The sequence below is a fragment of the Macrotis lagotis genome, chromosome 3, assembly GCF_037893015.1.
Source record: "Macrotis lagotis isolate mMagLag1 chromosome 3, bilby.v1.9.chrom.fasta, whole genome shotgun sequence".
NCBI classification, from domain to species: Eukaryota; Metazoa; Chordata; class Mammalia; order Peramelemorphia; family Peramelidae; genus Macrotis; species Macrotis lagotis.
The window spans coordinates 298,507,668-298,534,303 of record NC_133660.1 but is presented as its reverse complement, the minus strand read 5'-3'; the positions used below and the strand labels follow the sequence as shown (position 1 = coordinate 298,534,303).

The 26,636-nt window shown below is 32.8% G+C and overlaps 2 protein-coding genes across 2 annotated transcripts; one reads left to right on the top strand and one right to left on the bottom strand.

Moving 5' to 3' along the window:
• The first annotated feature begins 6,721 nt into the window (after positions 1-6,721).
• On the top strand, positions 6,722-7,654 carry LOC141519602 (olfactory receptor 10AG1-like). The gene has a single exon (XM_074231798.1). It carries the CDS (start codon positions 6,722-6,724, stop codon positions 7,652-7,654), a length of 933 nt encoding a protein of 310 aa, XP_074087899.1.
• Positions 7,655-25,235: 17,581 nt separating this feature from the next.
• LOC141519601 (olfactory receptor 10AG1-like) lies at positions 25,236-26,168 on the bottom strand. The gene has a single exon (XM_074231797.1). It carries the CDS (start codon positions 26,166-26,168, stop codon positions 25,236-25,238), a length of 933 nt encoding a protein of 310 aa, XP_074087898.1.
• Between the last annotated feature and the right edge of the window lie 468 nt (positions 26,169-26,636).

Sequence of the window (26,636 nt, the reverse complement as noted above, 5' to 3'; positions counted from 1 at the left end):
TGGTTTTTAAAGTCATTTTGAGTTCAATGAATACTTTTTGATTAGGGAGTCATTTGACTTTACTTTTTGGAGTAGAAGAGATATTTTTTTTACTTCAGCATTTTCCTTTGAAGAAGCACCCTGTTCTTCTCTATTCCCATAAAGTGTCTGAGTTTTTTCTCCTTTTCTGGTTTGTTTAATTTTTTTTTTTTTTTACTGGTTGATTATTATATTTATCTCTAGTCCTATGGTGTGGGGGAGGGTACATCTTGGCCTTTGGAAATATTTCCTGGACCCAACCCTGGCACTTCTTTCCCCCTCCCAGCCACAGATGAACTCCCTTACCACACTGTTCTAGATTTTTACTCCCTGAGAAAACTCCAGTGCCTTTAACCTACAGTTCTCCCTTCTGGTCTAGAACCAAGACCAAGAATTCAATTCTGCTATGTGTCAACAGCCAACATAATTCTTGAGCTATTGCTTCTGCACTCACTGGATATGTCCTGGTTCCTTCCTGTCCAGGTCTAGTCTTGGCCCCACATCTGGGTCTGTGCACTCCTTCTCAGCAGAGGTTCCCTCTCTTGCCATTCAGATATCAGATTCCGCACACTATCCAAGGAATAAGAATTCCTACATTTGAGGCAGAGGCAACCTCCCAACCTGACTGCCTCTAGAGCTCATCTTTTACTGTTTCAGGGAGCTAGGTTGGAGGTATTTACTCCTTAAACTTGGTCCAAAGAGCTTCCTACAGATCGTCCTTTGTAGTCCCAAGAGGATAATTGTTCTATCTCAACTCTTGCTTTTTTGCTACTCTTCATTTACCGTCGAATATTTTTTGACTTGTTGTGGAAAAAATCTGGACAACTTGGAATTTTCTGGCCTACTTTGCCATCTTCCCAGAACCCTCTCCATTTCTCAGTTTTGATGTATAGAAGCTCACATTAATGACTTTAAAACTTAATTTTTCACGATTTAGCTTGAACTGACTAATATATTATCACACCAAGAATTTACAATGCTGATAAATATTTGTTGTCTTACACTATTCACTTTAAAGCACAAAATTTACACCATTTATTGATCAATTATTTATACATCATATAATTTACAATTAGGATATCTTAGAAATTGCTTTGTCAAATCATTTGTTTTCAGGGAGAAATGAGCAGAGACAGAATATGAAGAATGTTTTAAAAGGTCACACAGATAATGAGTAGAAGGACTGGGTGACAAATCCATGTTTCCTATTCTAAAGTCCATACTTATTGAAGGAGCACTAGAATTAGATTAAGAGGCCCTCTGTTCAAATCTTCCCTATGTTATTTGCTACCTGAGAGAATTTAATCAAAACATTCTTCTCTTTGGATCTCAAAGTTTTCACCTTATAAAATCAGAAACTTAGATGAAATGACCTCTGTAGTTTCCTCCAGATTTAAACAATGATGATATAATGATATTAATACTAACAGACTTTTAAAATCTATGGAAGGAGTAAGAATTAGATATTTACATTTATGAGATTTTTCATTACCATTATAAATAACCTAAAAAATCAAAACAAAACATTTCACATTGTAATGGATAAAATAACAGAAGTTCTTGAGAATAGTTCTCTCATTTTTCAGATAAAAAATCATAAACAAAAATGATTCATTTTTCGAAGACATCAGGGATGTGATGCCATGACAAGTACATGAATTGGATATGAGTGGGGAGCTTCCATGCTAGATCACCATCCTCACTTTCTCCTCCAGAGCCGGCTGGGTCCAGTGGCCAGATATAAATCAGGGCAACTGGAGTTGACCCTGAATGAGAGGTAATCAGGGTTAAGTGACTGAGGCCAAATTTAAACTATTGTCCTCCTGACTCCTAGACCAGTGTTCTATGCACTTGAAGTGCCTTTGAAGCCTTTGGAAGGCTTAGATATATTAGTTTCTTTTTTTGTTTGTTTGTTCTTGTGTTTTTAGGTTTTTGCAAAGCAAATGGGGTTAAGTGGCTTGCCCAATGCCACACAGCTAGGTAATTATTAAGTATCTGAGATCAGATTTGAATCAGGGTACTCCAGACTTGAAGGCCAATGCTTTATCCACTACGCCACATAGCCACCCCGATACATTAGTTTCTAAGGCCTTTCATGGTTATCTAGGTTTTTGTTATTGTGGTGGCTGAAGTCATGGTGATGTCAATGGTGGTTCAGGTTGTCGATGTTTTTGTGGTTTTTATTGTCCCTGATAACAGCCTTATTCAGTTGGAACTATTGATATCATCTTCATAATTTTGCAGATAAGAAAACTTACCCTGAAGGGTGTAGAGTGACTGGCCAAGTTTGCAATATCAGAAAGAGACAGAGCCAAGAATCCAACCATACTCCCATGACTCTAACTTTAGCTAGTATCCCTATCTATGAACGTACCTTACTAATTAGTGCTAGACTTGGAACAGGACCTTGCCTCCCATTTAAAAAAGTAAAAAAAAAAAAAGCTAGGAAAGGTTTAATTGACACAAAGCAAAGGAAGGGTTGAATACTCTCTACATAACGGGTTCTACTTTGAATTAAGAGATACCATTTTGGTCAATGGATAATCATTTGTATATGGTTAGGTGGGATGTACTGGCAAGTATATAACTTAGAAATAATTCTGAGGAAGAAGAAGAATATGAATCTTGGAATCAAGAGTTCTGGGTTTGAATCCCCCAAATAAGAGTTAAGAATGTGGTGATATACAACAAGGCACTTAAATTATCACATTTTAGTCTCTCAATTTGAAGAATGTAGATTAATTGCTATAAAATTTATAGTAATGAAATACTATACTATTTAAATGGGAAATGGATTTAATGAAATTTGTAAACTGCAAAATTCTATTTAAATGTAAATTAGTTTGTTTTCGATATTTGAAATATATTCATCAAAGAAAGTCAAAGACGAATGGGCTATTTCTAATATGAGAAAGGTAAGACCTTATTTTTTTTAATTTTCCAATTCCAATGTCCTTGAGCACTTTCTGAAACACACTTTATTTGGAATTATACATACACTCCTTAGCAGTTATTCTGTGATTCTACTTAAGTTAAAGTTTCCACAAAAGGAATGAGACATTTAATATAAATCATACAAATCTCTGGGACCTAAAGACTTTCCTGGCTCAGGTAGCATTTCAAGTTTTAAAATTTAATAAGTCTATTTGCAGATAAGTGTCTGTCTGGTCCAAAATATTGATCTGTTCTAAACTCCTAATATAAGGGTGCATTGTGCTTTTATTGATCTTAGATAAAGAAAAAAAATTTAAAATGATATAAATGAAGGATGACAAATGACAATTAAAAGCATACATTTATTGTGTGTTTTGGAACTATTTGAGTAAAATTTGTCAGTTAAACAAAGTGAATGAGAAGGATACTGCTATTACTATAAAACCGCAGGTACATTTCCTTCTTAAACCTTCCTTCTTCATTGGAGAAGGAGATACTAATGATTTTCTAGGTTTTTGAAATACTGTTTGACAAAACATTACAACTTTAAGGCTGTTACTCTGCTATAGTTACATGCAAGAAAATCATGAATACTTAGACGTTTTCCTGGTGTGTATGGAGTAAATACTGGGAAAATGTAAAAAAAGGTTCCATAGGTCTCAGATTTTAAGCACAACATTTCTCTGTTGCTTTTTCTTTCAATGGTTTTGCCCTGAGTAGTGAAGTTGATACCTGGGAATCCTTTTGTAAATCAATTCTCAGTCTGTGCTGATGCTGTCTGCTTTGCCTTGATTCCATTTATGTCAATATTTGAGTCTTGGGTAAAATTTGTCAAGATCAACGTAAAATTGTCATCAACCACTAGAAAATACAAACTATTCTCCAGTCGTTCTTCTCATTTCATAGTTGCCATCTTATTCTTTGGGTCTGGTCTTACTGTGTATTTAGGAACCCAGTTCAACATCTCAGAAGGATTAGACAGTCTTTTTCTCTTTTCTAAACCATTGTGACATCATTATTTAACTGTGATATACCCAATATAAAAGAAAAAAAAAAAGATGTATTGGAGTAATTGCATTGTAGACCTTCAGTTTGATGGTCAGTCTAATACTTCTCCCACACTTTCTTTTGGATTCTCCCAAATACTGAGCTAACTCTGGCAATGTAGCAGCCAGGTGATGCTGTGGATAGAACACTGGCCTTGGATTCAGGAGGACAGGAGTTTGAATCCAGCCTCAGACACTTGACTCTTACTAGTTGTGTGACCTTGGGCAAATTCCTTAACCCCAATTGCCTCACAGCCATGACCATCTATAGTCATCCTGATCCATATCTGGCCACTGGACCCAGATAATTCTGTCATGGCATCATCTCCTTGATATCATGTTCTTCTTTGAGAATAAAGAACAAATAGTATTATTGCTATTTATATAATTATTTTTAAAATTTATATAATTCTTTTAATGTAATTTATATATACTTTATACATTTACAAACATTTTATATATTTGTATATATGCATATATTTTTATAAATATGTATATATTTCATATACATTTATATATTATATATATTTATATATTTATTATCATGTCCTAGATTTAAATAAAAGACCAAGTCAACTCAAATTTCAATAGATGGTCCTTGAATGTCATACAGATATTGGATAAAAATGAATTAAATGGCAATACTTTCTATCACATATAAGTTGATGCTTTTTTATTTGTTTTTGCATCAATTCATTCAAGTAATAGGTTAACTTAAAATGTGTTGTGGAAATTGAAACATTATTATTGTTTGCATTTTGTATATAAATAAACAATTTTAGTAGGAATTGAAATTACTTGATCCCTGTAACAAAGGTGAAATAAAAAATTCAGTTCCTATCCATGCTACCTTCCAACAGGAAATATTACATTTCCTTCTTTTAATGAAATGACAATTTGTAACACTTTGAAGACGACAGTATCTTCTTTCTATAATCCCATTACTATTCATGGTAAGGCTCTCTGAATATTAAAAATAGTAATACTCCCTTGTTACATCTACCTGGGCAAGTGCTCCTTTAGCAGTGTATCAGATAAACTCATGCATTGTTATCAATATTTAAATGAATATATTTTCTGCTTTCTCAATAACTAATCCTTAACTACAAGTTAGAAAAATATTGTAATTTTCAGTATTAGTTGTCTAAAGCAAAATGATCTATTAATATTTCTAGGCACTATCAAAAAGATTATGAATTGACAGAAATAAATTAATGTCAGCATTTCATTTTTATTAACTGGTAGATATATACTTTGGCATGGCAAATCTACTCAGTGATAATGAAAACCTATCCTGATTATATTAACAATTACCTACTGATCATGTATTTTGTGAAAGATGTTAAAGTCATAAGGAGAATTAAGACAGTATTTCCACTCTCAGTGTTTTTATAATCTATTGGCATTAAAATAAAAATGAATGGAATATTAGTTATTAAGGTATGTTATGAATCAGCAGTAAAGAATGTAAATTTCATAGAAATTCAGACAAAGATGAGATCACCTGGTTTGGGGAGATAAGGAAAAGTTATAAATTCTCAGAACATGGGCAATTTGAACTGATTTGGAAGAGAAGGATTCACACAAAGTATGTACATTTCTACCTTCTAAGTGTCAACTAGAATATCACACATACATGATTGTATACGAGGTATCAGCAAAATTATACATATATATGTGTGTGTGTGTGCGTGTGTGTATACATATGTTTGAATGTGTGTTTCTGTGACTTTGCGTATACAAATTCATATGTATACATATATAATATGTACATATTATATATGTATATATATTTGCTTTGGTATATATATTCATTCATATGTGATAATATATGAATATGCATGTGGATAATGTTGATTTTAGTAATTATGAATGATTTATTCACATATGCAAACTTGCAAAGTCAATGAACAGCTAATATATATCCACATATATGCTATCTGAAAATTTATTCAGCATACTATCTATGTATTTAACCCAGTCATGGGTAAAATTTGTAAATAATCCAGGTTTAAGAGGAGACTCTTAGAAAATGTACATAATTATAGACCTTTTGCCAAATTACCATCGAATCGTTTATAAATGGTCAGTTAGAAAGTTAGATCTATTCAATATTTCTTTTTTTTTTTTTTTTGTAAGGCAAACAGGGTTAAGTGGCTTGCCCAAGGCCACACAGCTAGGTAATTATTAAGTGTCCGAGACTGGATTTGAACCCAGGTACTCCTGACTCCAAGGCCAGTGCTTTATCCACTATACCACCTAGTAGGCCTATTCAATATTTCTTAATCCATATTTAATCCTTATAAATGTGTAGGTATATTTCATGAAAACCTTTGTCAATGGCTAAGATTTGAAACTAAATGTGAATTAGTGATAACTCAAAGGTGATTATTTTTGGTTAATAAAGTAGAGATTTGTCTTAAGGTAGAGAGTTTATACTTTTCATCTTTAAGGATATTATCAGGAGCACAGAGTAGAATTTGGGTGGATGATAAAATTGGGCATTATTTTTTTCAAGTGATTCTGGGTCCCCTCTCATGGAGGCCTCTATTTAGAGACTAGATGACTGTAACTTTTGTTTAGAGCATGGGGATGGTTAACTACTGAAATCTGCAACAATCAGTTTTGTTACTCTATGATCTAATTCTACCAATTTATTTTTCAAAGGCAGAAACAAGAACACAGCTTTGAATTCACTATCTTCACAAATTGAAAAGAAAGACATGTCAGGAAAAAATTTCACTGTCATGGAATTTATTCTTCTTGGATTTTCAGACCTTCCTAATCTCCAGGGATTTCTCTTTGGTGTCTTTTTGATCATTTACATGAGCATCCTGTTAGGAAATGGTCTTATCATTATTGTAACCAAGGTTGATACAGCTCTTCAAACAACTATGTATTTTTTTCTTGGAAATTTTTCCTTTGTGGAAATCTGCTACACTTCTGTCACTCTTCCAAGAATGTTGATGGATCTTTTGACACAGAATAGGCATATTTCTATGGCAGCTTGTGCTGTCCAGCTTTGTTTCTTTCTTATTCTTGTTGTAACAGAATGCTTACTCCTGGCTGTAATGGCTTATGACCGCTATGTGGCCATCTGTAAGCCTCTGTACTATCCAGTCATCATGAACCAAAAGTTATGTGTCCAGCTAGTCTTTGGCTCCTGGATCACTGGGATCCCAGTGGTGATAGGGCAGACCTATCAGATTTTTTCTCTGCCATTCTGTGGTTCTAATAAACTCAACCATGTTTTCTGTGACATGCCCCCAGTAGTGAAGTTGACCTGTGGAAACACATTTGTAAATCAATTCTCAGTCTATGCTGATGCTGTTATCTTTGCTTTGATTCCCTTTCTTTTGATAGTTATGTCCTATGTCAAAATTGTCATGACCATCCTAAAGCTGTCATCAACCAGTGGAAAATATAAGGTATTCTCCACTTGCTCTTCTCACCTTATAGTTGTCATCTTATTTTTTGGTTCTGGTCTTATTGTGTATTTCAGACCCAAATCCAGTAACTCAGAAGGATCTGACAAAGTTTTTTCTCTGTTCTACACCATTGTGACACCAATGTTTAACCCTGTAATATACACATTAAGAAACAAAGATGTGATTGGAGCATTGAGGAAAATAACACTCAAATGGAAAGAATCTTGAAACAAATCAATGAAATTATGAATCCTAGTTTCTTCTTTATTTTGTAAAACAATTCACATAGGAATCTAAGTCCAATCTTCTCATTTGAATACCTTGGACAGTCTCATTATTGTCTTCTTGTATCTCAAAATGCTTGCATTAGTTTAATATGTAGAATGATGTCTTCTATGATTATTTAACTTAAAAGATAAAGTTAGAAAATCTTTGATGAAAGATATCAACACAGAATTATCTGTAATGATATTGTTATTTCTATAGCACTCACAAAATTCAGATTTGAATTTTTTTTTAAAAGGGGAATAACTGAAATCATTGCCTTTTGTCAATCTCCAATGATAAATATGCTTTTTTAAATTTAAGTATTATATTTTATACTACTCATTTCTGAATATAAATAACATTTTGCTCACCAAATAAACCTTCATTTCAAAATATCTAACAGCAACAAATAGAATATGACCACATCATTTCACCAAAAATGCAACACTAAAAGGTCAGTATTGTGGGGAAAAAAGTTTGATGTATTTCCTTTTTTCTTCAAAGTCAGGATAGTCCATTAAAAATACATATACTAAGATTGATTGTGTTGTCCTTTTTTGAGTATATTATTGTCATTATATATCTTCTTACCTGATTCTGCTTACTGTACTCTGATCTAATTGTTTATATTCCAGAATTTCTTCAAATTATTCATATGATGGATTGCTTTATATTAATACAGAAATGCTGCTATTATTGTTTTGGAATAATAACGATGTAATAAGGACAGATTATAGATGATGATGATGATGATGATGATGATGATGACGTCAATAGATAGCTAGATAACTAAGATAATATAGAAAAATAGCTAAATAAAATATTTGAAATAGTTATTACACCACAGGAAATGGTGAAAAATATTGGGTAGCTAGATGCTATGGTACATAGAGTGTTGGCCATAGACTCAGGAAGATTTTCTTTCCATACATACACACAAACATCTACTGATTATTAAAAATAGCCCTGCCTTACTATTCAACACAAGGATGTTAGGTATGAGGCGTGTGATGACTTTTAAAGTAGTTTATCCCATATCAAACAAATGTTCACTAACAAATTAAATATCTGAGTGCAAGGTTTCAAATTACATAACCATTATCTTTTGATTATTCTGTTTCCTCTAGGTTTATTTTTCCTCTCATGGTTCACTCTTTTGTGATCAAAGGGATTGTTCTCAGATTATGCAATAATGAATGAAGTCGTATAGTATCCGGAAATTACTCTCACTCTTTCCTTTAGCAAATGAAAATAATAAAAAAAAAAAACTTTGACTCTTTGACTCTGTGATGTACTTCATGAAATATTATCTAATGCATTTTACTGACTTCCTGCACTAGAGGTCTGTTGAATGAATTGCTTAAAGGCAATTATATCGATAATCTCACCATGTTCTCCAAGCTGTCTTGTTTGTAGTTGATGAGATAATAGAATATTAGATTTATAACTGGAAAGAACCTCAGAAACCATTTGGTATGTGTATTATTTATTCGAGAGATTGGTGACCCATAGAAGCTATGACTGACTCAGTTCACACAGGAAATAATTTCAAAAGGTCAATTTAGATTCAGTTCTGAAGGCAAATTGAGCTCTGTTTTCCAAAATGAATGCTATTTTTAATATATGAAATATATTAATATACAAATCATCAATATTTAATATTAAAATTTAAAATATCTATTTTAAAATTTAAAAATACATAAAAACAAAGGGCATAATTACTCCACCTTTTGTAATGATAGATCGATAGGTAGATAGATAGATAGGCTTGGAATGTAAATTTCATAAAACTTCAAGTAGTAGAATCCTATTTTCGTGACTGAGATATCATTATTTTTTAAAAATTTATCAAAATACACTGCAAGCTGCTCATATTATGATAAAATAAAGCTTTTTTTCCAAGATCATTTTCCTTGCCAGTGGTCAATTTTTTATTATTAAAAATTTTATCATTAAAAATGGAAGCATCCATTTTTAGAATTTTCTTTATTATCCCTTATCTGCTGAGAACTCTCCTTGTATATTAAAAATATTTCTTGGAAAATGCTGATCTTGACAAAAAAAAGAACTTTTCATACTTGGAACTGTAGGTAAGAAATTCATTCTTAGAATTGTAAGTATCAAATTTCTTTGACTTCAATGGAGATTAACAAAAATAAAGTCTTTGATGGTATTCCTATATGCCAATTCTTTCATTGCAAGGAATGGGAAAACTGAAACATCTTTCAAATTCATTAAAAAAAGAATCAGACTCTAAATAAAAGTTCATTGGTTTAAATATAATCATTATTGCAAGGAATACAACTTCAAATATAACATATTAACAGTTCAAATTATTTGCTATCATTTGATACTACCATATATGTTATTTTTTTCAATTTTATGTTGGCCTCATTCTCAAAATTAAAACTTTCTCTCATTGAGTTCCTCTTCATTCTTTATTTCTATGCAGTCCTAACTACCAACAGATCAGAATATCTTCCTTTGAATAATCTTCAAACAAATATTAGCTTATGCATCCGATGTAGTACAAATATGGGACACCAGCATTCAATTTCTACCAAGAGCCATTAGCACCTCTTCATGAATATTTAGTTTTAGAGATTTGTATGAGCTATTGATACTATGCTTTTCCCCAAAGTGTTGAAGCAGTTACAACTGAGGAAGATCTTGCATTCCTGACGCTGATTCCACCTCTATATTCATCAAATTCTGTTTTCTTTTATGCTACCACATAATTCTATAATATGATTCTCTCTACCTTACTCCAGACATAAATTTTAGTGAATGACTAAATTGTCATTGATGACTCATATTGTGACATCTCCTATTTCCACTGACATATCACTTGATTTTTACCATTTAAGTCTAATGCTCATGAAAAGGGACATATGCCTTATGGATGCCATAGTAAGAGATTCTCACAATATTCATGTCCAGAAGCAAGATACCAAGGCTTTGCTTGGGTTAATTATTGCAGACCATAACATGCATGTTTATTACCTGAACTTTCTTCAACCAATTCCATCATTAATTTTTTTATATGGAGAGATTTCACAAAACCTTTACTGATAATTTGAATGAAGATTCAAATATAACATTTTGTACTCAAATCTATTGCTTATTTCATAACAAAGAACCATTTTGCCTCACAGATCTTTATATCTATTTAAGCTATTCTTTGTTAAAATGTATATACTTTAACAATAGTTAAAACAAAGAACAGAGAGTACTCAAATCATCTGTGAGGTAAGGAAATAACAAATATTGAATTGGTGGATCTAATGATGAGCAACTAAAGCTACACATTCCATGACATTTGGACCATTCAAAATGAACCTAAAGAGCTGTGGAATGTTATAGCAAAAGTTCTGACTTGTCAAGCAAGTCAATTCCTAAGAGAACTTTAGCAAAATTTGGAGCCTTATGGAATACTCTTGAATTAATACTCACTGCCTCAAAGCTGAACTTTAGGTTGATAAAGGATTGGTTTAAAATGTTTTAAACATGCACAGAAAGATATATGCTTTGTTAAAGTTTATATTGTATATAATATATTTTAACAATTGTCTTTGAGATTTAAAAAAGCATTAAAAGATACATATTTTTTGCAAATAACTTGGCCAATAGCAAGATATCCTTATTAAGTAACATTTTCTCCCTTTCTCCTAAATTGATTTTATATAATATTTGTGTATGAGAAAGTTTCTAAGCAACAATATTCTCTGCTGAATATGCAATCCTAGTCATTCCAATGTTCTCCTTTAGAATTATGTATCTATTTCTTGGGAAACATGTCCCTCAAGTGAATGCTGCTCCCTTCCCATCACTGTTTTGAAACTGATAGGATTTTTGTTTAATTACTTAGCCTCTGTTTATTTTTCAGTATTTATATATAAATATTTTATTTGTTTTCCAATTATACACAATAATAATTTCAGTATATATATATATATATATATATATATATATATATATATATAATTGGAAGATTTTGAATTTTACAATTTTTCCCCAATCCTCCCATCCTTCCCCTCTCCCCCACAGAAGGCAATCTGATCATCTTTACATTGTTTCCATGCTATGCATTGATTAAACTTCAATGTATTGAGAGAAAAAAAGGATATCCTTGAGGATGAAATAAAATAGTAGATTAGGCAAATTTTGTAGTACATAAGACAACATTTAAAAAAATGAAAGTAAACTTTCTTTGTTCTTTCTCTGTATAAAGATGACATAATCCACCCCAGATGCCCTTAAATTATCCCTGATTACTGCACTGATAGAATGAGCAAGTCCATTAAGGTTTGTTCATCACACCCATTTTACTCTTAGTGCACAATGTTCTTCTGGTTCTGCTCATTTCACTCAGCATGGGTTCAATACAACTCTTTCCAGCCTTCTTTGAAATTCTATGCCATCTGATTTTAATAGAAAAATAGTGTTCCATAACATACATATACCACAGTTTGTTCAACCATTCCCCAATTGGTGGACATCACTTGATTTCCAAATCTTTGCCACCACAAATAGAGTTGCTCTGAATATTTTTGTATAGGTGATGATTTACCCTTTTTCAAAATCTCTTCAGAGTATAGATTCAGTAGTGATATTGTTGGATCAAAGGGTATGCACAATTTTATTGTCCTTTGGGCATCCAAATTGCTATTCAGAAAGGCTGCATCAGCTCCATCAAAAATGTATTAGTGTCCCAGATTTCCCATGGCCCTTCCAACAATTTATCATTGTCCTTTCTGGTCATACTGGCCAATCTGAAAGGTGTGGGGTGGTACTTCAGTGATGCTTTAATTTGCATTTCTCTAATCAGTAATGATTTAGAATAGTTTTTCATATGATTTTAGATTTACTCATCTGCAAATTGTCTTTGCATAGACTTTGATTATTTGTCAATTAGGGAATGTTTTCTTTTTTTCCTAAATTTGATTCAGTTCTCTATATATTTTAGAAATGAGTCATTTGCCAGAAATGCTAGTTGTAAAATTTTTTCCCAATTTACTACATTTCTTTTGATCTTGGTTACAATGGTTTTGTTTGTGCAAAACCTTTTTAAATTAATACAATCAAAATTATCCAATTTTTATGTCATTCTCTAATTCTTCCTTGGTCATAAATTCCTCCCTTTTCCATAGAGATAATAGGTAAACTATTCCATGTTCTCATAGTTTTCTTATAATATTGTCTTTTATGTCTAAATGCTACACCTATATTGATCTTATCTTGTTATAGGGTATGAGATGTTCATCTAATCCTCATTTCTACCATATTCTCATTCAATTTTCCTAACATTTTTTTATCTAAGAGTGAGTTCCTGTCCCAGAAGCTGGACTCTTTTTTTTTTCTTATCAAATAGCAGATTGCTATAATCATTTCCTGTTGTTTCTTTCACAACTCATCTATTTCACTGATCCACTGCTCTATTCCTTACCCATTTCCAGAGAGTTTTGATGACTGATAACCTGGTAAGCCATCATCTTTTGCACTTTTTTCATGAAATCCTTTTATATTCTTGACTTTTTGGTCCTCCATATGAATTGTTACAATTTTTTCTAGTTTATTAAAATAATTTTTTAAAATTTATAATTAAAAGAGTAGTTTAGGTAGAATTACCACTTTCATTATCTTAGTTTTATATATATCCTTGAGCAGTTAACATTTGCCTATCTATATATATATATAAAATATATTATATATATAATTTTATTTGCTTGAAAAGTGTTTTATAACTGTTTTCTGAGTGTTTTGCATGTAGTCTTCCATGCATTTTATGTTATCTGAAATTTTAAATGAAATTTCTCTTTCTAGCTCTTGTTGCTATATCTTGGTAGTAATATGCAGAAATGTTGTGGATTTATATCAATTTATTTCATATCCTGTAACTCTGCTAAAGTTACTAATTTTTTCCAGTATTTTTAGATGATTTTTTAGGGTTCTCTAGGTATACTAACATGTCATCTTCAAAGGGTGTTTTGTTTCTTCCTTCCCAAAATCTTAATTCTTTCAATTTATTTTTCTTCTCTTATAGCTGAAGCTAACATTTGTAATACAATATTGAATAGTAATGGTGATAATGGGCAACCTACCCCCTCCCCTTAATGTTACTGAGAATGCCTCTAGCTTATCCCCTTTGCATTAAAGGCTTGTTTATGCTTTCAGATAGATCCTGCTTATCATTCTAAGGAACAGTCCATTTATTCCTACACTCTCTAGTGTTTTAGTAGGAATGGGTGCTGTATTTTTGTCATATTTGTCAGATTTTTTCAGGATTTACTGAGATAATCTTATGATTTCTATTAGGTTCATTATTGACATAGTCAATTTTACTGACAGTTTTCGTAATATTGAACTAACCCTGCCTTCCTGGAAGTTTGATCATAACGTATTATCCTAGTGATAACTTACTGTAATCACATTGCTAAAATTTCATTTAAGATTTTTCTATCCATATTCTTTAGAGAAATTGATCTATAATCTTCTTTTTCTGTCTTGACTCTTCCTGGTTTAGGTATCAGCACAATATTCGTGACATAGAAGAAATTAGGCAGAGTGTCATCTTCACCTATGTTTCCAAAGAATTTATATAGAATTGGAGCCACTTGTTCCTTAAATGTTTGATAGAATTCACTTGTGAATCCATCTGGCCCTGGACATATTTTCTTAGGGAATTCATTAATGTTGAGCTGTTCTGATGAATGAGAGAGGAATATAGTGTATGATAGTACTTTCCAACTCAGAGATGACAGGTACTCTAAGACTATGTGAAAGATTGTTGTTCCAAGGAATTGAATATAATCATTCAGTAGTTCCATTATTTTTAACAAGAACTGGTCAAGAAATAGCATTCAACCCACGTTAAAGTGTTTTTTCACAATAATCTTGTGAGGCAAGCAACTAGTCACTTGATAATGATTAAATTGCAAAGTATTTACAAGAACCTGAAAAATGCTCAACACACCTTATTAATATAAGAAATACAAAAAAAAACCCTTGAGGTTGCACTTAGAGAAAAAATGCGACCATTTTGGAGGGACTGTGAAAGATAGTCAAACATGTATAATGTTAGTGGTTATGCAAATTGATATTTGAACTATTTGAAATTATGCAAATTAAATTGTTAAGATGTCCATAAGTTTTGAATCAGAGTCTCCACTACTGTGCTTATAATACAAGGAAGCTATGGAAAAGCAAAGAAAGTCCTCCTATTCTTAAAAAATAATTTCACAACACTTTTTTGATAACTAAGTATTAGAAACAAAAGAGATGATCATCAATTGAGAAAAGATCAAACAAATTACCTTCAAAAATGGAATGGAATAACATATGCTTTAATCAGTGAATGTGATGAAAGATGGAAAGGTTTACAAGAACTAATGCCGAATGAAATTAATCGACAACAACAACAAAAAACTATCCACAGTCTGTTTCCTAAAGAAATCATAAAAAGGGCAAAAGAGGGCATCTGTACAAAAGTAGTTATATTAAGTTATGATATATGACTATCATAATATATAATGCTAAACAAAATGATGATCAGGAAAATTTCAAAAAAAGTCCTGTAAAGATTTAAATGGAAAGTTGCTGAGTACAATAAGCAGAACTAGGAGAACCCTGCTCATTTTAGCAGTAACATTGCAAAATGAAGAACTATGGTATACTTAGCTTAGCTTCTCTCAGCAATATAGTGAGCCAAAACAATTCCAAAAGACTCAAATTCTAATCAAATGCAGAGAAGAATTATGGAGTCTGAATTCATATCAAATATATTATTTTTAATTTTTTCTCGTGATTTTTCCTATGGTTCTGATTATTATTTCATATTGTGGCTGAAGTATAAATATGTTTAATAAGATTCCACATAGATAGTTTAACAATGTGTTGGTGAAATAAATGTAATTATAGCAGTAAAAAAAACATGATGGGAGAAAGGAAAATAGAATTTGGAGAGGAAAAGAGAAAGAATAAAATTAGGGGCTGGTAGAAGGAAAGGCACATAAAAACCTAGAACAGTGCTGACTGCCAAATAGAAGGAAAAAGTAAAACCAAAACATAGCCTTGTTCTATGATCAATGGATCAAATAAGGAAGATCAATAGTATTTAACCTTAATTTATCCAATAATTTCTCATTTTTTAAAGTTCAATCAACAATTATTTATTATGCTTCTATTTTTCCAAGCATTGTTTGAGTATAAGGAAAACATAGAAAAGTTTTAAAAAAACTCCTACAGTCAAAGAGGTCACAGTTTAATAAGGGCCATGATGAATAAATATGTACACAGCAAAATTGAAAATTAATGGGAAACAATGTCACGGGAAATTCATAAGGATTTAGGAAAATTAGGAAAAACTTCCTGCAGAAACTGGCACTTGCAAAATTCTGTTCACTGATTGGGGAAAAAAATGGAAATAACATTTTGACAATCCTCTCTTTTTCTCTATAGCATTTATTTGTGGAATGAATCACTAAATATGATCCATTTCCTATGCTTAGGTGTAGTCCACTGGAGGAATTTGAATTATGAAAAGACAAATCACTAAAGTAAAAAAGGACATGGAGTTGTTGGTATATGGTCAATGGCTTCAGATTAGTTAATGATGGTCTTTGGAGAACACTTTGGAATTCTTCAGCTTATTTCTCCTGGATGATATCCTTCTCATTGATCAGTGTGACTTGAATAGCACTGACTAGTTGAGATGTGCCAAAATTATTTGCCAGTAATTATGCTTCAAGGCATTTCAGATACTTTGGATTCTTGGTATCAGCCTAAAACTGAATTTCATCTGTCTCCTTACTGATTCAAGAATCCTGCATCATTTTCAGCTTTTCTTAAAATCTAATGAGATAGATAACATGGAAACAAAATTATACAAAGCAGGATAGATAGACAATAAATTGGAAATAAATAAAAGAGGGAAGAAATTAGAATTAATAGAGGTTGGGAAGGCTTCCAAAGAAAATGGGAAATTTAAAAAAAAAGTTCCGGGAGGTAAGTAAATGCAGTAGAGGAAGGAAAGAATCTCAGTTCTAGGGGCTAGGCAGAGAAAAAGGCCATTCTCAAAGGGATGGAGTATCAGTATGAAAGGAACAAAGAAAATATATTAGGATGAAAAGAACAAAAAGTGTGGAAACATAGGATGTTCCTTGATTATGAAAAACTGACAGTCAAATAGCATTTTGTATTTGTTCCTTGACGCAAGAGGAAGCCACTTGAGTTTATTGAGTAGGGGTGTGAGTGACATATTATGACCTATGTTATAGGAAAAAAAAATCACTTTAATGGGGGCAGCTAGGTGGTGCAGTAGATAGAGCACCAGCCCTGGAGTCAGGAGTACCTGAGTTCAAATCTGGCCTCAGACACTTAATAATTACCAACTGTGTAGCTTTGGGCAAGCCACTTATCCCCATTTGCCTTGCAACAACCTAATAAAAATCACTTTAATGACTCAATGAAGGGTAGATTAGAATAGTGAGAGAGAGGATTCAAGAAGATTCTGCTATTGCAATAATCCTGTAATGACATTGATGGTGCAGTTGTGAAATGATCCACTCATTCTGGAGAACAATTTGTATCTATGCACAAAGTGAATATATATAATAAATGGCTATAAAATTGTGCATACCCTTTGAGCCAGCAATATAACTGCTAGATCTGTACCCCAAAGATATTAGAAAAAAGAGCGAAAAGATCTCCACATACATTGTGATAGTAAAGAACTGAAAATGCTTTTTTTTTGGTTTGTTTTGTTGTTATTTTTTAGGTTGTTGCAAGGCAAATGGGGTTTAGTGACTTGCCCAAGACCACACAGCTAGGTAATTATTAAGTGTCTGAGACCGAATTTGAACCCAGGTACTCCTGACTCCAGGGCCGGTGCTTTATCCACTACACCACCTAGCCGCCCAAGAACTGAAAATTGAAAATATATTCTTTATCAGGCAATGACTGAAAAGTTGTGGTATATAAAAGTATTGTAATGCTATTTTAATTGGTATTTTATTTTATTTTTCAGTTTCATCATATGAAAGTTTTTTAAACATTTATCCACAGTCATATACATATTCATTCCTTCCACCCTCCCTTTCCACTCCCCCACCCCTCAGCAGCATACAGTTTAGTACACATTTGTGTTTAACATTTTTATGGAGTAGTTATTTTTGGAATGAGGAATTAGTTTTAAGGGAGAAGAAAAACTGTGAGGTAGGAAATAAGAACATAAGAGAATTTTTGAAAAATTTAAGGTAGTGGTCATTCATGTTCTCTAGGCTTTTGTTTTCTTTTGTTTTTCTTCCTCTGGATAGCATTGTCCATAGAATGTAGTCCTAGTTCTCTGAATTTCTGAGAGGAGTTGCATTCATCCAGGTAAATCAACTCATGATTTTTTTAATTAATCTGTACAATGTTCTCTTGGTTCTGCTCCCTTTACTCAGCATTAGTTCCTGTAATTCATTCCAAGCTTCTCTAGAGTCCAACCATTAATAGTTTCTTTTAGAACAATAGTACTCAATATCATTTATATATCATAACTTGTTCAGCCATTACCCAACTCATGGGCATCCCCTCAGTTTTCAATTCTTTGCCACTACAGAAAAACTGCTATGAAATATTTTGGAATATGTGAGAGTTTTTACCATTTTTTAATGGTTTCATCAGGATATAGGCCTAAAATTGTTATTTCTGGGTCAAAGAGAATGACCAGTTTTATTGATCTTTAGGAAAAGTTCCATCTTGCTCTACAGATTGGTTGGATTAGATCATAACTCCACCAACATTGCATTAATGTAGCAAATCTTCCACAACCTTTCCAATATTAATTGTTTCCCCTTGCTGTCATCTTAACCAGTCTGACAGATGTGAAAGGAACTTCATAGTTTTCTTTTTTTTTTTGGTTTATTTATTTTATATAATTACAATAATTTTTTTGCGAGAGTAAACATAAACCCCCTTTTCCCAAAAAAGAGGAGAAACCTCAGGAATAGTGAGAGAGAAAAAAATGTACTCCAGTCTGTGTTCAGATTCTAATGATTCTGCATCTGGGATGAATTGCCTTCTTTATCATCAACAACGAAGTTGCTTCAATATTTTCCCCCATACATTCTATTTTTTTGCAAGGCAATGGGGTTAAGTGGCTTGCCCAAGGCCATACAGCTAGGTAATTATTAAGTTTCTGAGGCCAGATTTGAACTCAAGTACTCCTGACTCCAGGGCGGATGCTCTATCCACTGGGCAACCAAGCTGCCCCACCATAGTTTGTATTACAAGCTGTATTTTCCTCCATTCTATTCCTTCCCACTCTCATTTATTCTATTATCTCTCTCCTTTCACACTGTCCCTTTTCAAAAATGTGTTGTATCTGAGTACCCTCTCCCACAATCTTCCCTCACCCATTCCCCCCTTCACTCCCCCCATACTCCCTCATCCCATCCCTTTCCTCCCATTTTTCTCTAGAATAAGATGGATTTCTTATACCCTATCATGTGTGTGTGTTATTCCCTCTCTGAACCATTTCTGATGAGAATGAAGGCTCACTCATTCCCCTCACCTTCCCACTTAAAAAGCTTTTTCTTGACTCTTATATGAAATATCTTAGCCCCTTCTTCCTCTCCTTTCTCTTCCTCCCAGTACTTTCCTTTATCACCAATTAACTCCATCTTTTTACCATAATGTATCATTATGTTCAACTCCTTCATGTGTCTTGTCTATCTATGCTCCTTCTAACTGCTCTTATAAATGAGAAAGTTCATGCAAGTTATCACTATCTTCTTCCCATGCAGGAATACAAACCATTCAACATCATTAAGTTCCACATAGTTAGTCTTTCTGATCTGCCCTTTCTATGGTTTACCTGAGTCCTGTAATTGGAGATCAAACTTTCTGTTCAGCTTTTGAGGGAAGTTTGAAAATATCTTGTTTCATTGAAAGTCCATCTTTTCCCATGAAACAGGATGTTCAGTTTTGCTGGGTAGTTGATTCTCGGTTTTAAACGAAGTTCTTCTGCCTTCCAGAATATCATAGTCCATGACCTAAAAGCCCTTAATATAGATGCTGCCAGATCCTGTGTCAGAACCTGACTTTAGAGTGATGGTACTTGAATTGTTTGTTTATGACAGCTTTTTTCCCTGACTGTATTTTTCTCTTTGACTTGGGGAATCTTGGAATTTGGCTATAATATTCCTGGAAGCTTTTCTTTTGGCATCTCTTTAAGGAGGTAATTGGTGCATTCCCTCAATTTCTATATTACACTTGCTTCTAGGATCTCAGGGTAATTTTTCTGTATTATTTATTGAAAATAAAGTCTGGCCTCTTTTATTGGGCCTGACTTTCAGGTAGCCCAATAATATTTAAATTATCTCTTCTGGACCTGTTTCCAAGGTCAGTTTTTTTTCCAGTGAGATATTTCACATTTTCTTTTAATTTTAATTTGGAATGGTTTTATTTATTCTTGATTTCTCACAAAGTTAACAGCTTCCTTTAGTTCCCTTCTATATTTGAAGGAGTTATTTTCTTCAGAAAGCTTTTCATCTCCTTTTCCAGCTGGCCTATTCTGTTTTTAAGTTATTCTTCTCCTCATTTGCCTTTTGTGTTTTTTTTTCATTTGGCCTAAACTGGTTTTTAACTTTATTTTCTTCAGCAGTTTTTTGTATTTTTTTCAATAAGCTGCTTATTTGTCTTTTATGATTTATCTGCATCACTCTCATTTTTCCTCCCAATTTTTCCTCTACCTCCCTCAATTGCTCTTCAAAGGCTTTTTGGAGCTCATCCATAGCCTGAACCTATTTTCTATTTCTTTTAGAGTTTTACAGAAGCTTCAGTTTTGTCATCTTCTGAATTTTCCATGGGACCAAAGTAATTATCTGTGGTCAGATTCTTCCTTTTACTTTTGTTTTCTCATTACCTCAAGTCTATGACTGATTTACTGCACTTCCAAGGATTTAGGAGGGTTTTGGGACAACCCCTATTGATCTTAATTCCTCCAAGGTCTTATGAGAGGCTTTGACTGCTCTCTTGTCTGTGCTTTGGTATATGGATGACCACAGGCCCTTGCCTCTGTCCTGAAACTGTGAGGAGGATCCCTACTCCACTATGATGATATGGGAGCCAAAACTGCAAACTGGATTTTGTTGTGTAAAAATATATGAGTCCTGCCCCAGGGAGAATAGAGAGGCCTCTGCAGTCTCTCCAGGCTCTGGAAGTGCAGGCTGGCTTCTCCCCCACTGCAGGTTCTCTCCACAGGACTGCTCTGAGGCTGGTGGTCACTCTGCACTAAGTCTGGTGAGGCAGAGTTCTTTCACCACTGCTTCAAGCTGTTCCCTGTGATCCCTGGGCAGGGAGGTCTGGAAACTACCCGCCCCCCCAGGCCAGAGACCAAGGCTCTCCCTCCAAGGATCTAGGCACTCAGCCACCCGTGGCTGCAACTTTTTCCAGCCCCTGGTCCTGGTAAAACAGATTTTTCCTAAGGAAATTCTAAGTTGTTTTGGATATGGAAATTGTATGACTCTGTTCCCGAGGGTTCTGCCCCTCTAAATTTTGGCTAGAGTCATAATTTGATGGCTTTTGGAATTTTGGGGGGAATGAGTTTTTGGGAATTCTGGGAATTCCTGTCCTCTTGCCTCTGCCCCCATAGTTTTCTTTAAATTGCAGTTCTCTAATTAGTATTCATTTGAAGTATTTTTTCAAATGATCAGATATATATATATATATATATATATATATATATATATATATATATATACACAGACAGACATATCTTTAATTTATTCTTTTGAAAACTGTCTGTTCACATTTCACATTATTTGACCATTGAATGATTTGTGACTTTATATATTTCATTCAGTTCTCTACATCTTTTAGAAATGAGACCTTTATCAGAACACCCTAACTATGAAAATTGTTTCCCACTTTTCTGTTTTCTTTCTAATTTTGGCAGCATTGGTTTGATTTGTGCAAAAATTTTTCAATTTACTATTTTCAAAATCATCCATTGTGTAAAATATTTATTCTGTTTCTTGCTTGGTCATAAATTTCTCCTCACTCCAAAGATCAGACAGATAAAGCATTTCTCTTTTTTAATTTTTTTTGCAAGGCAGATGTGGTTAAGTGGCTTGCCCAAGGCCACACAGCTAGGTAATAATTAAGTGTCTGAGACCGGATTTGAACCCAGGTACTCCTGACTCCAGGGCTGGTGTTTTATCCACTGCGCCACCTAGCTGCCCTGATAAAGCATTTCTTGATCTTTTAATTTTTCTATGGTATCGTCCTTCATGTCTAACTTCTATAGCCTTTTTGTTCTTATTTTAGTGTAGGTAATGAGATCTAAAAAAATTTGTACTTAGTTTTTGCCATATTATTGTATATAAGAAATTATAAGCAGATGAATATCAGAAAAAAAATCACGGAAAGACTTGGATGAAGGGATACTTCATGAAATGAGCCAATCAGGAGGATCCTGTACCCGTAATAGCAATATTGTGTGTTGATCAACTATGATAAGTTATAGCTCTTTACAGAAAAATAGTGATCAATGACAATTACAAAAGACTTTCGATGGAAAATTCCCTCCCCATCCAGATAGAAAACTATTTTTACTTTTTAAAAACATTTTTCTTTCCTGTGGTTTTTCCATTTTGTTCTGATTTGTCTTTTATAAAAAATATGGAAATAGTATATATATACTTATAAATATACTCATATATATGCATGTATAAAAATTAATCTAGTTATTAGTTGTTGAAGATTTGTCCTAGTGTAGTGACCATTTCAAGTAACTAATTGTATGAATTTGAGAGATCTTGCAAAGGTAAAATCATGAGATGCAGTGAAAATTAGAATATGACTCTTAGGTACGAGTTTGATGAAGTGGGAGGATGGTGTTGTCCTTTACAATAAAACATTGAAAAGCTTTATGTAATAAAGAATAGTGATTTCTATTTTGGACTTAATGAGTTTGTCTACTGGATATCCAAGTAAAAATCAATAGTGTCAAAACCTGCAAAGATGTTAAAGAGAATTCGGTTTGAGAAAATCTCTTTGGTGTCTAACAGTTATTAGTTGCTTTGACAAGAGAGGTTTGGTGAAGGGTGAGACTGAAGAGGGAAAACTGTGTGGTAGATGGTGAGGAATGGAATTTGAATGATGACCTACAGGAACTCAAATCATTGGATGCAAAAATGATGACCAGTATAAGACATCTCTTTACTGAGGAGGTACCAGCATTCTTTTATCATCAAAGGAACATAAAATGAGAAGATGGTTAGCCTAAAGACATGGAGAAGTTTATTTTTCTTTATACCACAATCATTTATATAATATCTCTAGCAAGTTATTTTAATGTAACTATATCCATTTGTTGATAGATTCATATACTTTATTTTTTATTAATCAATTTATTTATTTATTTTCAGCCATATGTACATGTATATTTTTAAGTTACAAAAATTCCTTCCATCCTCCCTCCCCACCCCCATCCCTTCAAGAGTGAACTGTTGGGTGAGCATTGTTTATACATATATTTAATAAATATGCGTACATATTAGTCATTTTTGGTATGAGGAATTAGGAATAAGGGAAGTGATACATAAGAATTAATTTAATAAAGTGTTTATCAGATTCTGAAAGGTTGGTTATCCTTTTTTGGTTTTGTTTTGTTTTTCTTCCTCTGGATGGGAATAACATGATCCATATTCCATCCAAAATATCAACACTAAGATTACACATATTGCCAGCACCAGAGGTGAGAACTCAGGTTAAATCCATGTTGTTCCTGCAGGCTGACAAAATAGAACTTGAAAAACTCATGAGATTATCTTTCTTCTTGGTACATACCTGATGAAATTTATGAAATACTCTTATTCATTCATTCACTATTGCATCTGTCTTTTTCTTTGGAAATCAGAACAAGGGTTCTTGAAAAGATTTCCTTTTTATTTACATGGCACTGAGTTTTATCTTGTACTTTTAAATTCAACATATTAATGAAAAAATTATAAAATTGCCTCTATGAAGATAACAAACTGATTTTTTTTTTTCTAAACTATGACAATGCCATCATTTCAAACAGAGTCATCTCATAAATGTTCTTGAGATACTTTGGGAATGTCCTGTGGGGGAGAGTTTCAAGGGTTCATGTGCTTTCCAATTTGTGTGAATGGTATGAATATGTCAGAACAGTGAAGTTACTAAGTTCTAAATAGTTTATTCATGAAGATGAAAGTAAAATAAAAGATCTGGTTATTTCCAAGAAGCTTATAAATCCGATCTAAAAGTATCTTCATATGATTTCTTAATTCATTTAATTGTATTCTTTGCTAAACTATTTTACTTATATCTTCAAAGTAGTATTATAACATCACCTATTTACTGCTCTACAAAAGATAAACTAGGCAAAATATTCTCTGAATTCCTCCTCTAATTTTCAATATTTCATCTAAAGAAATGTCTAAAATGAACTAAAAAACATATCAAGGGATGATTAAGGAATTCTAGCATACATGAAAGGTATGACAAAAATTAATCTGTTAAATAATATTTTTTAATCATGAACAATTCCAATAAATAATAGAAAATATAATCAGACCAAACAAAATACAAGAATATTTGATATAAGTTTAAAGTAGAACTCAATGATATTCAAATATCCCTAAAACTTTATTTAAATAGTAAAAGAGATAATGGAATAAATATAAGCAGATATTTGGATGGTCCTACTTTTTTTTCTTTCTGATAATAATATTAGAAGAGATATTAACAATTAGAAGAAGAATTCAGAGAACTTGTGTCCATTTTGCGATAGGTAATTACAATCTCTCATTGACTTCAGGTTGAAGTTGGAGTCATTATCTTAGAAACTATTATTAGTATTGTCATCATTTATTTGACTTTTGTAGACACAACATGACTCTAGTCTAGAATGGGGCTGTCAAAATTGTGGCCCCACAGGACAATTTTCTGTGTTTAATTGTGATTTTATTAAATGATTTAGTAAAGAAAGTTGAAAGAACACAGATCTCTCACTAAAATGGCATATCAATACATATCAAATACACTCTCTATTGCTTCCATAAAAACTTTTAAATGGAAAGTTGAACTACTCTGGTCTAGATTATTGAGGTGATATTTTCAGTGACCTCATGCTTCTTTTGGAAGCAATCAAGATTAAGGGGTTTGCTCAGGTTCAAATAGCTATTGAGATTGTATATGAATTTAGGAATTCCTGCAATTTAGGATGGAGCTCTCTTTAAAGAACTACCTAGCTGCCCCAACCTCACATGTTTGGTGTAAAGGGAGTTCCTTATTAGGCATGTTTGAAAAGAATAAAAGTAACTTCAATGATAATAATAATATGTTTGTTCTTTAATTATGCATAAAAATACTTTATAGCAAGAAGGGATTGAGTGGCAGAATGCTTATTGATTCATAACTAGAAGGAAATGATAAAACTTTGAAAGGCAAACAAAAGAAAATTAAAAAGGAGGTAAGAACCTGAAAATGGTTCAGGTTAAATGATATGCAGAAAATATTTTATTTGCTTTTTTTACCGTACATATTTAGAAAACAGCTTTCTCATTGCCTCAGTGAAGTCCTTGTTTCTCAGACTGTATATCATGGGATTAACCATTGGTGTCACAATGAGATAGAATAGAGAGAAGATCTTATCTGTTCTTCCTGAGTAATTGTACATGGATTGCATATATGCAATGACACCAGAACCATAGTATAAACATACAACTATAAGGTGAGATGAACAAGTCGAGAAGGCCTTGGATCTGCCAGTGATTGATGAGAGCTTCAGAATTGTGCTGAGGATTCTGATGTAAGAATAAAGTATCAACAGAAAAGGAATAAAAGCAAACAAGAAACAATCAAAAAAAATAAAGAACTCAATCCCAGAGGTGTCTCCACAGGCCAACTTCATTATTGGGGGCATGTCACAAAAAACGTGATTGAGTATGTTTGAACCACAGAAGGGCACAGAGAAAACCTGGTATGTCTGCCCTATTATGATTGGAATTCCAGTGACCCAGGAGCCAATCACCATCCGGACACACATCTTGTGGTTCATGATTAGAGGATAGTAGAGGGGCTTACAGATCGCCATATAGCGATCATAGGCCATCACTGAGAGAAGGAAACTCTCTGCGACTGCCAGATTAAGAAAGAAACATAATTGTACAGCACATGACAGTAAAGTGATTTGTCTTTTCTGGCTCCAAAGATTCCTAAGCATTCTTGGGAGAGTGACTGATGTGTAACAAATTTCCACAAAAGAGAAGTTTCCAAGGAAGAAATACATGGGTGTTTGGAGAGCTCGGTCCATGTTGATGATTACAATGATAAGGCCATTACCTAAAAGTATGCATATATAGATCACTAAAATAATACCAAAGAGAAACCCTTGCAAGTTGGGAAGGTCAGAAAATCCCAAGAGAATAAATTCTTTATAGCTACTAATGTTTTTGCCTGTCATTTTTCCTGAATATTCCATTTTTAAGATTATTAATTCAAAATAAGAAGTTCACTTTTTTCTCACTCAGACTTAGTTTCTGACTCTGAAATAAGAAGTAGAAAGATTAAATTAGATAATGACTAAGATAACTTTGAAATCTTTTATTTTTGAAATAGCAATTTAGTATGAGCATGTCAGGTTGTGAAATCACATATAAATACTGCACAATTTGTAATAATTTTTCATCCTAGCTTTTTCTACCTTCCTAGCTTTCATTCAATTGGATTTTTTTTCTAAATTCAAAATAATATTTTTTTTCAGATTTCTAGTTTTCTGTACTGATAATCTATCATTTGTATTTAAGGATTCTTCATATTTTGAATATGTAATATTCTATGTTTATCATTCCTTCTAAAAGTTCTTGTTTTCATATTTTGAGTTATAAGATCATTTCAATATCTGAATTATGCAACTCTATCACGGTGCTCT